The 13,824-nt window shown below is 36.1% G+C and overlaps 1 protein-coding gene across 2 annotated transcripts in view; it reads left to right on the forward strand.

Annotated features, from left to right (window-relative positions):
* The window catches only part of ANTXR2 (ANTXR cell adhesion molecule 2), a 139,931-nt gene that overhangs the window by 10,929 nt on the left and 115,178 nt on the right, over positions 1 to 13,824 (forward strand). For both annotated transcript variants that reach the window (XM_079771031.1, XM_079771032.1), the window contains exons 4-7: positions 7,538 to 7,619; positions 8,090 to 8,197; positions 8,316 to 8,384; positions 9,132 to 9,212. In XM_079771031.1, the coding sequence (XP_079627157.1) occupies positions 7,538 to 7,619; positions 8,090 to 8,197; positions 8,316 to 8,384; positions 9,132 to 9,212 (340 nt within the window). The remainder of the gene's footprint in view (positions 1 to 7,537; positions 7,620 to 8,089; positions 8,198 to 8,315; positions 8,385 to 9,131; positions 9,213 to 13,824) is intronic.

A 13,824-nucleotide genomic window follows, 5' to 3' on the forward strand; every position in this document is an offset into this window, starting at 1 on the left:
GGGACAATAAACACATATAATGTGTGAGAAGGCCTCCTTGATGACTGGGTGGGAAGGAGGCTAATGTGGAAATGAGATTTGGGGGTTATCAGTGTACACCATTATTATCATTTTCAACGTGCTGTGTCAGGATTATAACTGAAGTGATTTGGTCAGGGTGACACCGCTGAGTAGCTAGACCCAGAATTCCCTCTCAGGTCTGACCCCAAACGTGAACCCTTACCTGCCGCACTGCCTGAGACTCTGTGTTCCCCCTTCACCAGCTTTCACAATTAGTCAGAATTTGTCATAATTCAAAGACATAGTCATCCTCTGAATTCATTCTGTTATGTTGAAAACCAGTGATGTGATGAAAGGAAGTGACTCTAGGGTTTAAAAAAAACTCTAATAGGGAAGTCGTGACTCCTGTTTAGAAAAGCCAGTTTTGGCCACACACTGTACTAATCCTGAGGGCTCTGGGCATGGCAGCAGCTCAGATCCTGGTCCTGGATATGTTAGTACTTACTTTCAGTGAAATTATACATCTGTTTTGTGAGTGTGTTCTAGATAATTAAATGCACTGTTACTCATGCCCGTGAGGCAGCCCTGGCCCCCTGAAGAGGTAGAATGCAGAGGTCCACTTCTCATGGCCCAGGAAGGCATCGAACGGGGAAATGGAATAAAAATGTACAAAGTGCAGTGATGGACTTCAGGTGTGATCTGTGCACCACACGTTGGTTAGTGTAGAATAAGTTGGAGAACAATCTTTCACAAAACCCGGATTGTGTGGAGCATTTTGTAAGCAGAGACGTTTGAGTCAGGACTGCTACCTTGGGGTCACTGGTTTGGACTGGAGCACAGAGACTTGGGCATATGTAGGCCTTAGAGTGACATGTTAAATAAATAATAATCATGTTTGTATATAAAGAAATAGCTAAACTTAGATAATAGAATATATTAGCAATGTTTGTGTTTAGAAAATAATCTTTCACTGTTTGGAAACCTTAAAACATTTTTTTAAGTTGAAGAGCAAATAAGAAAATAATTTTCTGCAATTTATCATTCATGCAGTATGTAGTATAGCAGAATATAATAACACAATTAAGTAGATAATTGGAGGAGTATGTGTGAATGAATGAACAGATTTCCCCTCATATTTTTTATTTTATTTCTGTCAGTCTGGTGAATATTGTGGCTTATTAATGGAAGGAGACAATAAAAATAGATAAGGTTCATTGAGCACTTACTATGTATCAGACATTTTGTTAAATGCTTTATATATAACTAGAGGCCTGATGCACAAAATTTGTGCAAGAGTAGGCCTTCCCCTGGCTGCTGTCACTGGATTCCCTCTGGCACCTGGGACCCGGGCTTCCCTCACAGCCCCTGCTTCATCAGAAGGTCGTCCAGAAGGACATCTGGTCTAATTAGCATATTACGCTTTTATTATTATGGAGTAGAGGCCCGATGCATGAAAATTCATGCAAGAGTAGGCCTTCCTTCCCCCAGCTGACAGCACTGGCTTCCCTCTGGTACCCGGGACCAAGGCTGGCTTCCCCCGGGCCGCCTGAAGGCACCCGGGACCCAGGCTGGCTTCCCTCTGGCCCCAGCTTTGTCAGGAAGGATGTCCAAAATGACATCCGGAAGACGTGGATCTAATTAACATATTACTCTTTTATTATTTTATTATAGAGAGTTCAGGTAAAGTACAATGCTAAGTGGATAATTAATAATTTTATACAGAAAAAAATAAAATTTGAGAACATTGTTTTATTTCATATTCTACTCAATCTACTAAGGTTTACTTATAAATTAAACATTTTATTATATTATATAAATGGGTTATTATGATAAAATTCTCAGGTTTTGCCACGTTTTGTTTGCAGTTACCATTTATTTTAAAGACTAATGCCCCTGATTAATAACATCTTAAGGATACATAACAGAATCAACCTATGATATAAACACCTATACATTTATGCTTATGCCGTTATCCAAATTGGCATTGTGTAGCATAGATGCTTGTAGCTTTTAGCTTTTGTGGTAGATTGTTCTTTTGTGACCTCCAATGAAGCACAGACTACATACGTACATATATATGTGTAATATATAAAGTACATGTATATATAAAATAAATATATTCATTTAACTATGTAATTTAAAAAATCTGGGCTGACCCTATTGCTTACTTTAGTCAAGATTGTGACAGACATACACATGAAACATGAAACTGTACCAGTTTCAGGTCTAAGACTTAATAAGGCATGGGCGTTTCCTTTTCTTGTGGTCTTGGTAGCCAGCTGCCATATGAAAACTTTGACAACCATGAGACCCCCATGGTAGGAGGAAACCTCGCTGAGCCACATGCACAAGTCACATGTAGAAAATAAAGACTCTGGTCAGCAGTCCTAGCTGGGCTTAAAGGCAATAGCCAGCATCAGCACCAGCATCAACTTGCCAACCGCGTGATGGAGATCATTTCTGCTCTCCTAGCCATTCCAGCTTCCCAGCTCACAACCTGTGAAGCATAGCTGCCCATTCAATGCACAGTATTATGAGAAACAATAAAATGTGTTTATACCACCAATTTCTGGGTAGTTTATTATACAGCAATAGATAACCACAATAGAAATTGTGGGAAGCTGAGGGACCTTGAGGAGACTGAGAGTAAAACTGGAAGAGCAGTGGCAAATTGTTATTGGAGGCTGACGCAGAGATGACCATTTTATGTTAACCGAGTGAACAAAATCCTACCAGCAGGGGAGTGACTGATGTCAACAAATAACAATAGTAGCTGCAACTTACTCTGCACTTACTATTATGGGCCATCTAATCCTCACAATGCCCCCACAGGGTGGATATTTTCATCCCTATTTTATAGATGAGGAAACAAGATAGGGCTTAGAATAAACCTCTCTTCTCTGTGGCTATATGCCATACTATGTCAGAAACTGTACTTTTTAGTTTAAAAGAATATCCTAGTCACTCCCAAATCCCTTCAGTAGGACTGACTGGCAAAACAGGTAAGGAAAAGAGCATTCCAACAACATGGAAAGGTTTTTAAATGAAATTAGACCCGAGGTTCTTGGTTATTATTTCCAAAAAATACCCCGTCCCTATTACAAAGCAATTAGAAATAGAATTTTAGGTAAATAAGGTAAATTAGAATCTTTTAATGAAGGCACAGAAGCGATATTTTAAAAAGCCCGTTAGGTGATTACAGGGCACAGCCTGGGTGGAGAACTATGCTGCACCTGTGGAGAGGTATGTGGGAATAGCCATGGTCCATGTGTGAGCTGTTCTCACATCGGAATCACAGTGTTAATGTGGGGTGTGTGTGCAACAGATGTGTGTAGGTTGGTTGATTGAAACCTGGAAAAAGCTTTGAGATCTGGAACGTTAAGATAATGTGCATTGAAAAGTTCAAGTTCTATAGAGATAAATTGTATACTAGTCAATGCACATCCTTCAGCATAAGTAGAGGTACTTAAAATTGTGCCTTAATTCTGTTAGTTGGGAAATTTAGAATTCTCTGCCAACCCTTTTTTTATGGCACTATTTGTAAAAGTGCATCTTTATTTTAGTTATGACACCACGAACACCTTCCACAGTTCAAAGTGTGATAGGGATGGAGGAAAGCCGTGGACGTGACACAGTGCCTGGCAGCTGTCGTTGCTGTGTTTCCTTCCCTTCCATTCCTTCTCTTGTCTTTTTATTCTCCCCTTCCCTTTTTATTTTTTAATATATTTTTATTGACTGCAGAGAGGAAGGGAGAGGGAGGGAGAGATAGAAACGTCAATGATGAGAGAGAATAATTGATCGGCTGCCTCCTGCTTGCCCCCTACTGGGGATTGAGCCACAACCCGGGCATGTGCCCTTGACAAGGAATCAAACTTGGGACCCTTCGGTCCGCAGATCGATGCTCTATCCACTGAGCCAAACCGGCTACGGCCTCATCCCTTTTTAATCTCTTCCTTTCCCTACTCAGCAGAGAAATTTGAGAAGTACTAATAGAGATGGATATGTTAATTTTATAGATTAAAAAAGGGTCAATCCTTATAGTTGATTATAGAGTTTGGTCTCCAGTTCTCATAAAAACAAAAACAAAAAAAACACCGGTTAAATATACCATTTGTTTAAATTTTTCCTCTTTCCAAAAAGTATCTGAAGCTGCACAGAACATTGCAGAAAATTAACAACATGTAAAAATAAAAGTAGCCCTAACCTGTTTGGCTCAGTGGATAGAGTGTCTGCCTGTGGACTGAAGGGTCCCAGGTTTGATTCTGGTCAAGGCCACATGCCTGGGTTGCGGGCTAGGTCCCTGGTGGGGGGTGTGCAGGAGGCAGCCAATGACTCTCATCATTGATGTTTCTATCCCTCTCTCCCTCTCCCTCTCTGAAAGCAATAAAAAAAAAACCATAAAAATAAAATAAAAGTAAAGATCTTGGAAAAGAGGATGCAGCATTATGATAACCGTAGGAGCTTTGCATAATTTTGTGAATGAGTAAGAAATTTACGTGGGCTTCCCAGTAAGAGGAGAAGAAAGTTGACATGATGTAGTTAGCAAAAAGGAGGAAGTGTGTAGCGATTACTCAGGGATGACAAGAAACTTCCGCTTTGGGACCTTATAGGTGACATTGTGTGTCAGGAAAGCAGCACACGCCCTTGACTACAGCTTCATAGCAAGTAGTTTCAATATTGCTGTTCCTTGTAGTTGAAGACATAATGTTAAAGCCCAGCTCAGTAAGGTTGATCTTCTAAGGTTGAGATGTTGGATTTTAGCTGATCTTTACAATGTATCCATTTTTTTCTATGTTGACCTTTATCATTTCCTCCTTGCTTTTCATTAGAGATTTCTTTAAGTCAAAGTATAGATGAATGACTTCTGTTTTTAGTCCGCTATGTAATTTTGCTTTTCCCCAGTTATCTGTTTACCAATAAATTTATTACCTATATTTGGTTGCTTGGGATTCTTCAAAGGCTTGAGATCTGCCCTACCTTGTTTTGGCTTTCTTTTTCCTTAAAGTGACATTTATTGATGAAGGAGAGGCTGGCAGACTAGACTGTGTTGTCTGTCTAGAAGGTAGTGAGACCAGGACTCACCTGTGTTTAGGGTATTGGCAATGGGCAAGGAACACCTTTCCTCGGATGACTATGCAGCTGCAAAAGTAATGGGGGGTTTAGTGCCACCTAGAATATTACGGTGGCAGGCATGAGTGTGGGTAGAAAAGCGAGAGATCCTCTGCTTCTTCCAATGAAATAAACTAGCAGAGACCTACCTTCCCCAAAGACTCTGAATTCCACATTTGGCGAGTTTTATTTATTTTAGCTTAGAGTCTTCTGCTGGTGTTGTCTGGTCCTCGGGGGTGATGGGGAGCTGAATCTGAACTGAATGGAGAAAGCAATTTTTGCCAATCAGAATCTGTTTGGGTAAACTTGAATTTCAGTTGTCTTTTTCATTTTCTTTTTGACAGCAAACATTAATGCTTGAGGACACTCTGCCACTCATTTCTGGAAAGCACCAAATATTTGTTTTTTATCTGTGAGACTCAGACAGAATCAGTTTCAAGTTGTTTCTGTAGATACTACACATAAATATTTAGATTAAACACGTTTATAAATTATGTAATTTACTCTATCATCTGTGGAATTATGAATTTTTTTCCTAGGGTAGGTTGAAAAATTTATTGAACACTTACTTTGTAAAAGACATTACAATGAGTAATAAGTGCAGAGTAGGGGGATACATTATACATACCACACATCGGGGTAGCCCACTGTAAACTTCCAGTCTTGTTGAGAAGTGAAAATATTAAGTGAAATTAATATTTTAAATTATTTTAAAGTAGAATGTTTTTAAGAGACAGTTATTTATTGTAGTGAAAACTAAACATTCATAATTTTGGGGTACCATAGAAAGAGAATGTAATGAAGTTAGAGATAGGTTCAGAATAGGTAGATTTTAAACCAAGTATCAAAAAAGACAGCATATGTTATTAGAGATAACTAAATCAGGAAGGAGAAAGATTAAGATCATATTTTGAAAGTTGTCTTCTCTTTTGGGGAAACTTCTTGAGAGAGAGAACTTATCTGATAATAACTTTCATTACAATATTAAAATGTAATCAATAACTTACTTTTAAAATGTGAATGAGGCTCTTATGAATGACTCATTTATTGAAAGTATTTGAAACACAACATTGCAGCATGACAAAATAATAAATTTTTAATTATTTTTGTCATGTGTTTTAATAGTATATGAGGTAATATAGTATATATACATATTGTGTATGACCCCAGTAAATTCCTTGATTTTCAGATAATCTGAAAACTTGAATTTCAGTTCTCTCATCAGTTATCTATCATCCTCAGTAGTGTAACTGCTCTTCATGCTTATTGAAAGCATTATACTTAAGTTTAATATTTCAAGACTTTTATTTAAAAAGGTATTTTTCTTTGCTTCTGTTTAAAAACTAAAATTCCCAAAGCAGTATATTAAGATCTCTCTTCTGATCTTTTAAGTTTAAAATTTTTAAAATTAGTTTTGAGTTTATTTCGGGTTATTTTGCAACATTAAAGTATTTATCTCTTAAGATTCTTGAAGTGTTTTTTTTTTTTCTTCTTTTTCTTTTTAAAAGAGTCTTGGGAATCTATAATAAAAAAAAACAAACAACAACTGAAAAATGTGTCTTCTCTTACTCATACACACAAAATACCTCTTACTATTATAGTCATACTTTATTTCAACGTACTCCATTGGGACAACTAATTAGTCATTATGAAAAAATATCCTATGGCTCTTTCTCTTTTTAATTCATACTATTCTGAATAATCCATTGTCATCCATCCATCCATCCATCCATCCACCCATCCATCCATTTATTTTTTATTTGTTCATCTCCATTTATTCTTTTATTTGTTCACCAAATACATATTAAATATCCACAACATTCAAGAGAATGAACTGGTGTCTGGATGGGTGAGAAGGTGCTATAAAATTGCCTACATCACGAGACTTATGACTCTGGGAGACAAAAGTAGAAAATGTTAATTTTCATAAGTAACATCACTAAGTAACACATTTTAGGAATTTGCAGATAACAAGGAAAATTTCCAACTTGTAGGGAGGTGGGTTAAGTGCTTCAGAAATATTCTTTCAGTTAAGCTGACCTACTCAGTCCTTGGTGGTTTTTCTTTTTTTATGAAGTAACTTATTTTACTCCTTAGCATTTAGTAAAATAAATATGATTGAAGATAGATGTTTTCAACTCAAAATTAAATATGATTGAAGGTAGAATTTCTCAACTCAAAATTAGTTTATGCTTAGATTTTCAAGATATTTCACGTTGTTAATTTTTTTGTAGTTAAAACACAAATATTATTATATACTCATTAAAATGACAAAAAGTATGAAGAGCTATCTGCCCTCAAAGCTCATGCTCTTTCCTTTTCTTACTGAAGAAAGCTTAGTTGCAATGCTGCCATGTGTTTTGAGAAGTGCTTATTGTGATCTCTGCTCATTTTTGTTTACTTTAATATTATAAAACATTATTTTCAGAGGCAAAATCAATCAAGGCTTGAAGGACTTAAAAGCTGTCATTCCAGTAGGAGAGACATTCATCCATGAAGGACTAAAGAAAGTAAGTTTTTTGACATTTATGCATACGGGAGAGATGTTTTCTTATGCTGTGATGAAATAATTTGTAGCTCTCTAGTCAAACTAAAAGATCCCATTACATATGTATCAGAAAAAATTAAATTTGTTTAGTTGTTTTAGGAATGAGGCTGATAGAAAACATTACTTATCATGGTATTAAGAAAAATTTGGATAGTATTTTGCCTTTTAAGAATTTTTTATTTTATTTTCTCTATTGTTATATTCGGAGTAGCCAACCAAAGCTAAAAATCTATGTCATTTAAACCCAATAGTAACTACTTTATAAAGTAAATATATGTATATTTCAATAAAATATTTAACACAAATACTCTATTTTAAAAGCCAGTCCCTAATATCTTGATTTTGTCACACTTATAAATTCAGCTTGAATAGAACATGCCAGTTCAAAGTTAAGATTAAATTGTGAGTTGGATAATTATTCTTCATTTTCAGGCAAATGAACAAATTGAGAAAGCAGGAGGCTTAAAAACCTCCAGTATCATAATTGCTCTGACAGATGGTAAGTTGGAAGGTCTGGTGCCATCATATGCAGAGAAAGAGGTGAGTATTGAACTAAAACTGTTCTTTACACCCCAGTGTATTCATCGATAGTCTGATATTTGAGTAATTAACCTCTCTCTCTATCTCCCTCTGCCTCTATCTCTATTTCTCTCCATAGGCAAAATTAGCCAGGTCATTTGGGGCTAGAGTTTATTGTGTTGGTGTCCTTGACTTTGTACCAGCTCAGGTGAGTAGAGCAGATATGTAAACTTTAACCTAAATCATATAATTGTCTTAAGGATAGTTTTTAAATTCCTTTCACTGATGCTAAAGATAATCTATAAAAATGAGCATATTCTTGTATATCTTGATTAATAATGTCTGATCTTAATAGGTTTCATTACTGAAAAACAGAACTCAAAATTTATTGAACATTTATTTGTTTTAGAAGAACTAAGGACAAACATTTGGGTTAAAATAATATAAGTACTTCTGTTCTTTAACTCAACTGACAAGATTATTATTACAGCCTTATTTAAGTGTTTTATTTTGATTTAAAACTAGACCCATAGGAGTTCAGGGATTTAGGAAATTTGCTTATGAGAAATCTTTAATAATTTTCTTTAAAAAAATTTTTTTTCCATGAAGTTTTAAGGCTTTATATATTTAAAATTTTTTTTACGCTCACAAAGTGATTTTGCATTTAAATTTTTGGTTGAGTATGACTAATTAGGACTCCTGTCTCAGGACATTTACAGCTAGTAGATTTCTGTACTGTTTTGAAATTGAAACTTGAGGCCAACGTAAAGCTGATCTCAGTTCATTTCATTGTGATGCATTTAGAGTATCCCTAGCGCAGTTTCTGACAGGCTACAGGAGGGGATAAATCTTGTGGTGTAATTCTTCAGAAGAACATAATTAAAATGTAATGAAGTTTATAAAATGTTATATGTCTCAGCCACCTCTTAATTAAATTTTTCTCCTCTTTCTAAAGCTCGAAAGAATTGCTGATTCCAAGGAACAAGTTTTTCCTGTCAAAGGTGGATTTCAAGCTCTTAAAGGAATAATTAATTCTGTGAGTATTTCTCTGGGGGCAGGAAAGGCTCATAATTTTAGATACATTTTAAACTGTAAGAAGTAACGTGATATCCAGATCAGGTGGTCATTATCTTGAAGAAAGAGATTAAGGAGGAAGTTTGTTCGGCATTGCAAACACCATGTAATTCTAAAGATCTAGATTTTGTTTGTCAGATTTGGTATTAATTTTTTGCAAATTGAGCTCTGTGAGATTGGGTTTGTGATTTCAAGTTTAAGATTTTCATAAACAATCTTAGACACTTCTACCCTTTGAGCATGGCGTTCCTCAGCATCTTGATAGCTGGAGAGTTTTATAGGCTTTATAGAAGCAATGTTAAATAAAAATTTGGATTGGAATGTGTGATTACTCTCTTTCCAATATGGTATTTCCTAGCTATCAGTCAGGCAACTTGAACCACCGGCTGAATATTTGACTGCTCTTGTTCTTTCCATTTTAATGATTAATAGTTTCACTGGAACTCATAATATTTCTGTTTCGAATTCAGCGGAGCTGTCTCTGGTGATCATTAGAATCTGGGCTATCCTAAACAGGGTATGGGGAAGTGGAGTGATGAAATGCAAAGCAAAACTCCTGGGCTTTCACAGCTGAGGTTTATGTTTCGTTTTACTGCCTTTTGCTAGAAGCACTAGGAACAGTTGCTATTAAGTATTTATGATATTTTGGTAAACATCATCCTAAAATGGAAGTGGATAATATAATATTCTCTAAGTCAAAGCTTTCCTTTAATCTTTAGGTATTTATTGAAGGGGGAAATATTGTAGTTTCTTCTGACATTGGGCTCTGGCATTTAAATTTTTTCTTTAAAGATCATGTTTTTCAGAAACACAGAGTGATATTTATTGAATTTGGTTTTAGTATCATGTAAGGTCTTTTTCTTATTTAATGAGCTTTTCAGAGAAGACATGTAATTTGGCCTTATCACATATTAGTACTTCTAGTGGACAGGCAAAATGTAGATGCAGAATAGAACAGAGATTTAAATATTTTAGGAGTTTACATACATTATTAGTTTTATGAAAAATTGCAATATTTTTATAGCTGGATATAAGATAAATACTCTACAACTGTGATTTGCTTTAAAATATAGGAATATGGGTGGACATTGCAAAATAGAGGATAATTTGACCCTATAAATCAATCAATCAATGGATTGTATTTTAAATAAAATTTTATTGTGCTTGGGAATTTATAATTATTTTTAATAATTATACTGGCAGAGAGAAAAGACCATACTGAGTTATTCCCTTTGGAATATTTTATTCTGTATATAAAAAACTTAATTCAAAATTCTCCACATGACTAATTTCCTTTTCAAAACTTTATGGGTTATGATTACAGATTTCTCCTTCAAGAAATTAATAGTTAACTACCAGAGGAGATAATATTATTGTTATTGCCTAGTTATGTTTATTTGTTAAATTTCATTTTTTAAAATTTGTATTTGGGAAACTTTAGAATGGAATTTCTAACTATAGTCTTTCTTTCCTGAAGTTCTTGATGGACTTTAGCTTGAGTAAATTGTGTTGAAAGACTTAGCATATGTTGGAGCAGAAGTGGAGAAAAAGGAACCCTCATTCACTGCTGGTGGGAATGTAAACAGCCACTGTGGAAAGCAGTATGGAGATGCCTCAAAAAATTGAGAATAGAGCCTCCATCTCTTTTCAGAGAAGACATGTGATTTGGCCTTATCATATATTAGTACTTCTAGTGGGTAGGCAAATCTTTCTTCTAGGTATCTACTTAAGTAAGACAACTTATCTTCTCTGAAGGGGCTTGAAAATAATGATAAGTTGAGTTTTGGAATATGGTGATCCCCTGCAAGAATTATGAAGTGTGGGGATTTAGAGGTGGGAAATTTCAGTGAGCCACCCTATGTGATAAAAAGAATCCTATAATGTAATTTATGTTAAAATGACAATATGGCTAGGGTAAAGTTGCCAGAAGTATGGGTTAAGTTTGATATGTGAAGTCGTGGAAGCTTTTTGTGGTAGAGATTGGATTGTACTGTGATAATTGGAGTAGATTGAATTAGAAACAAAGAACATAGACTTTTAGGAACAGCCTGGGCATAGTGGCTGAGGCGTAGGAGGGAGTGTGGCTTGGCCTGGATCATGGAGGGATATGGGGGATAAACATTGACCTGTAGGCTGGGTCCAGATTATGGAGGCCTTCAAATGCTTGGATGGAGAATTTGCACTTATCTCATAAATAATTGGGGAATCATGAAAGATTAATTTAGAGTATGAAATGTATATGATAGCAGTGAATGTTTAGAAAGAATACTTTTATGATAATGTAGAGGATGATTTGGAAGGTGGAAAGGTGTATTATAAGTCTCTTGTAATAATTTTTGTGAGACATGGAGAAAGGAAACTTAATATAGTGGAGACACTATGGTTGGAAATAGAATGACCTGACTGAATTCCAACCATACCACTGCCAAGTGGCCTGTATATGTTCTCTAATGTAACCTGAGTTTTAAAATTCTCATCAGCCCAATGGGGATATTAACATCTGTTTCATTGGGTTGTTTTGTGAATTAAATGAGATGATGATTAAGGATGATCTAGCTCAGAAGGGCTGGTAGGAAGCGAGGAATGGTGTGAAGCTGGGACTGTGTAGGAGAGGAGTCCCCTGAGAGAGAAGCCAGCATTCTAAACAATCAACGATTTAGGCCTAAAAGGGCACGGTATTGATAGGTGAGAGGATCAAATCTAGCAAGTGGGTCATAATAACGAAGAGTGCTAGATGATGTTGTTACCCATAGTCAAGTATTTGGCCATGCCTTAGTTCTAAATCCTTAGGCCATGGGACGAGGGAACCAGTCAATAACTGGGGAAGGGGATTCAGTCTTCCCAAGACAAAAACTATGTGGAATTTCAGGACCCTGCATTCGGAAAAGAGCCACCATTCTTGTGGGGGACCCTGTAGTGCGAATTAGTGATGCAGAGCAGAAGCCTCGTTTTTAAGGAGGAAACAGGATCCCTGATGGACCACATTTCCTCAGGGCTTATTTCAGGCACTGGGATGCTAGGTCTTTTGCAATAAACCTAGGTGGAGAACCTCAAGGGAAATGACTAATAAACTCTGCCCTGTCAGAATCTTATCAGTAGACAGGGTCAGACTGAACTCTAGGTATGAAACGTTTTTCTTGCTTGAGTCAGGCTCTGGCAAATATTAGCTGGCAGCTGTTAATTGCTGTTGTTACTGTCATGGCAGAAATAAAAAGGTAAATGTGGTAAGCTTTAAAAAGTTAGTAGGACTTGAGAGCTCATTGGATATATGATGCAAAGGACAGAGAGGGACTCACATGCTCCCTTGGGCATTCTTGTCCTAACTAAGACAACTAACTAGAAACAGTGAGAAGGAAAGCTCTTTTTAGAGAGTGTTAGAAGACAAGGTGGAGTTGGGTAGAAGGGCAGAGAGAGATGTTGAATTGGGCCTCAGGAGAAATCCTGGTGGGAGATGTTCCTTCAGGAAGTGGAGGTCCAGTGAAATGTTCAAGTGGGAAAACTTCAGAATTTTAGTCATTGCTCCTTCTCTTGTTCTTTCTTCTCTCCCATCGCCCACAAACACAAGGGTATAATTCTTTTCTATTTTCCACTTTAGAGTGACATTTATTTTTGGTTTCTTGGAAAAGTGAGGGCAAGACTTTTATTTAAAAGTGAAATATTTAAACCAGTATAAGTCAGACTGACATGTGAGTACCACGTGGTTTCTAGTTTAGTGTTTCATAATGCAGTGCTGTGGAAGAACACATTAAAACTTTTGAAAATCTAGGATTGCTGAAAAAATATGGAAAGAATAAAAATCAAAATGCTCTGTGGAAAACCCCCCTCCTTTTTACTCCCCCCCCCCCCTAAAAACAAGACCATGGGATGTTTTTCTCTTTGCAATTATTTCCATAATTTTTTTGATAGAGTACCTCAGAAAGTAGTAAACAGAAGAGATGAATCACTTGTGAAGCTGGTTGTATAAATAGCCCTCATCAAGAAGAATTAAGAGCTCTGCATCCCGGGTAATGGCAGCTACTGTCCCAGTTCCTAAGTACCTAATGGGGAGGCACAGGAAGGTAAATAGGAAGGGAATGATTGCTCACACGTGTAGGAAATTTAAATAAAACTCTAATACATTCTTTATAAAGGGAAAAAAGTGCAACATACATTTAAAAAGTAACTTCATTCCTAGTGCTGAAAATAGAAGCTTCCTTGGACCTTTAGAGCTAAATTATTTCAGTAATGTCTATTGTTGTTGTTAGGTGTTTTGTTTTTTTATTTAAAAGTATCTAAGAAAGGTGTCTAAACTATGTTTTAATGGAATGATAAAACATTGCAAAATCATTTCCTCTTCAGGTAAAACATTTCCATAGAAGAGGGTACATAATAAACATTCTGATAAGACCTTAGCTTAAGTGATTTTAGCAGGTTCTACTACGAAGGTTGACTGGTTAGTTGTGGAAATCTTTATTCATAAAATTGTGGTTGCATAAAAAGCCTAAAGTCTGAGCTAACTATAAAGATATGTGCACAGGGGAAAAAACAAAACTGTCAGGACTTACTCAAAATTGGAAATCAGTGTCTACGACTCT

This window comes from Cnephaeus nilssonii, assembly GCF_951640355.1.
Source record: "Cnephaeus nilssonii genome assembly, chromosome: 1".
In the NCBI taxonomy this organism is placed as follows: domain Eukaryota; kingdom Metazoa; phylum Chordata; class Mammalia; order Chiroptera; family Vespertilionidae; genus Cnephaeus; species Cnephaeus nilssonii.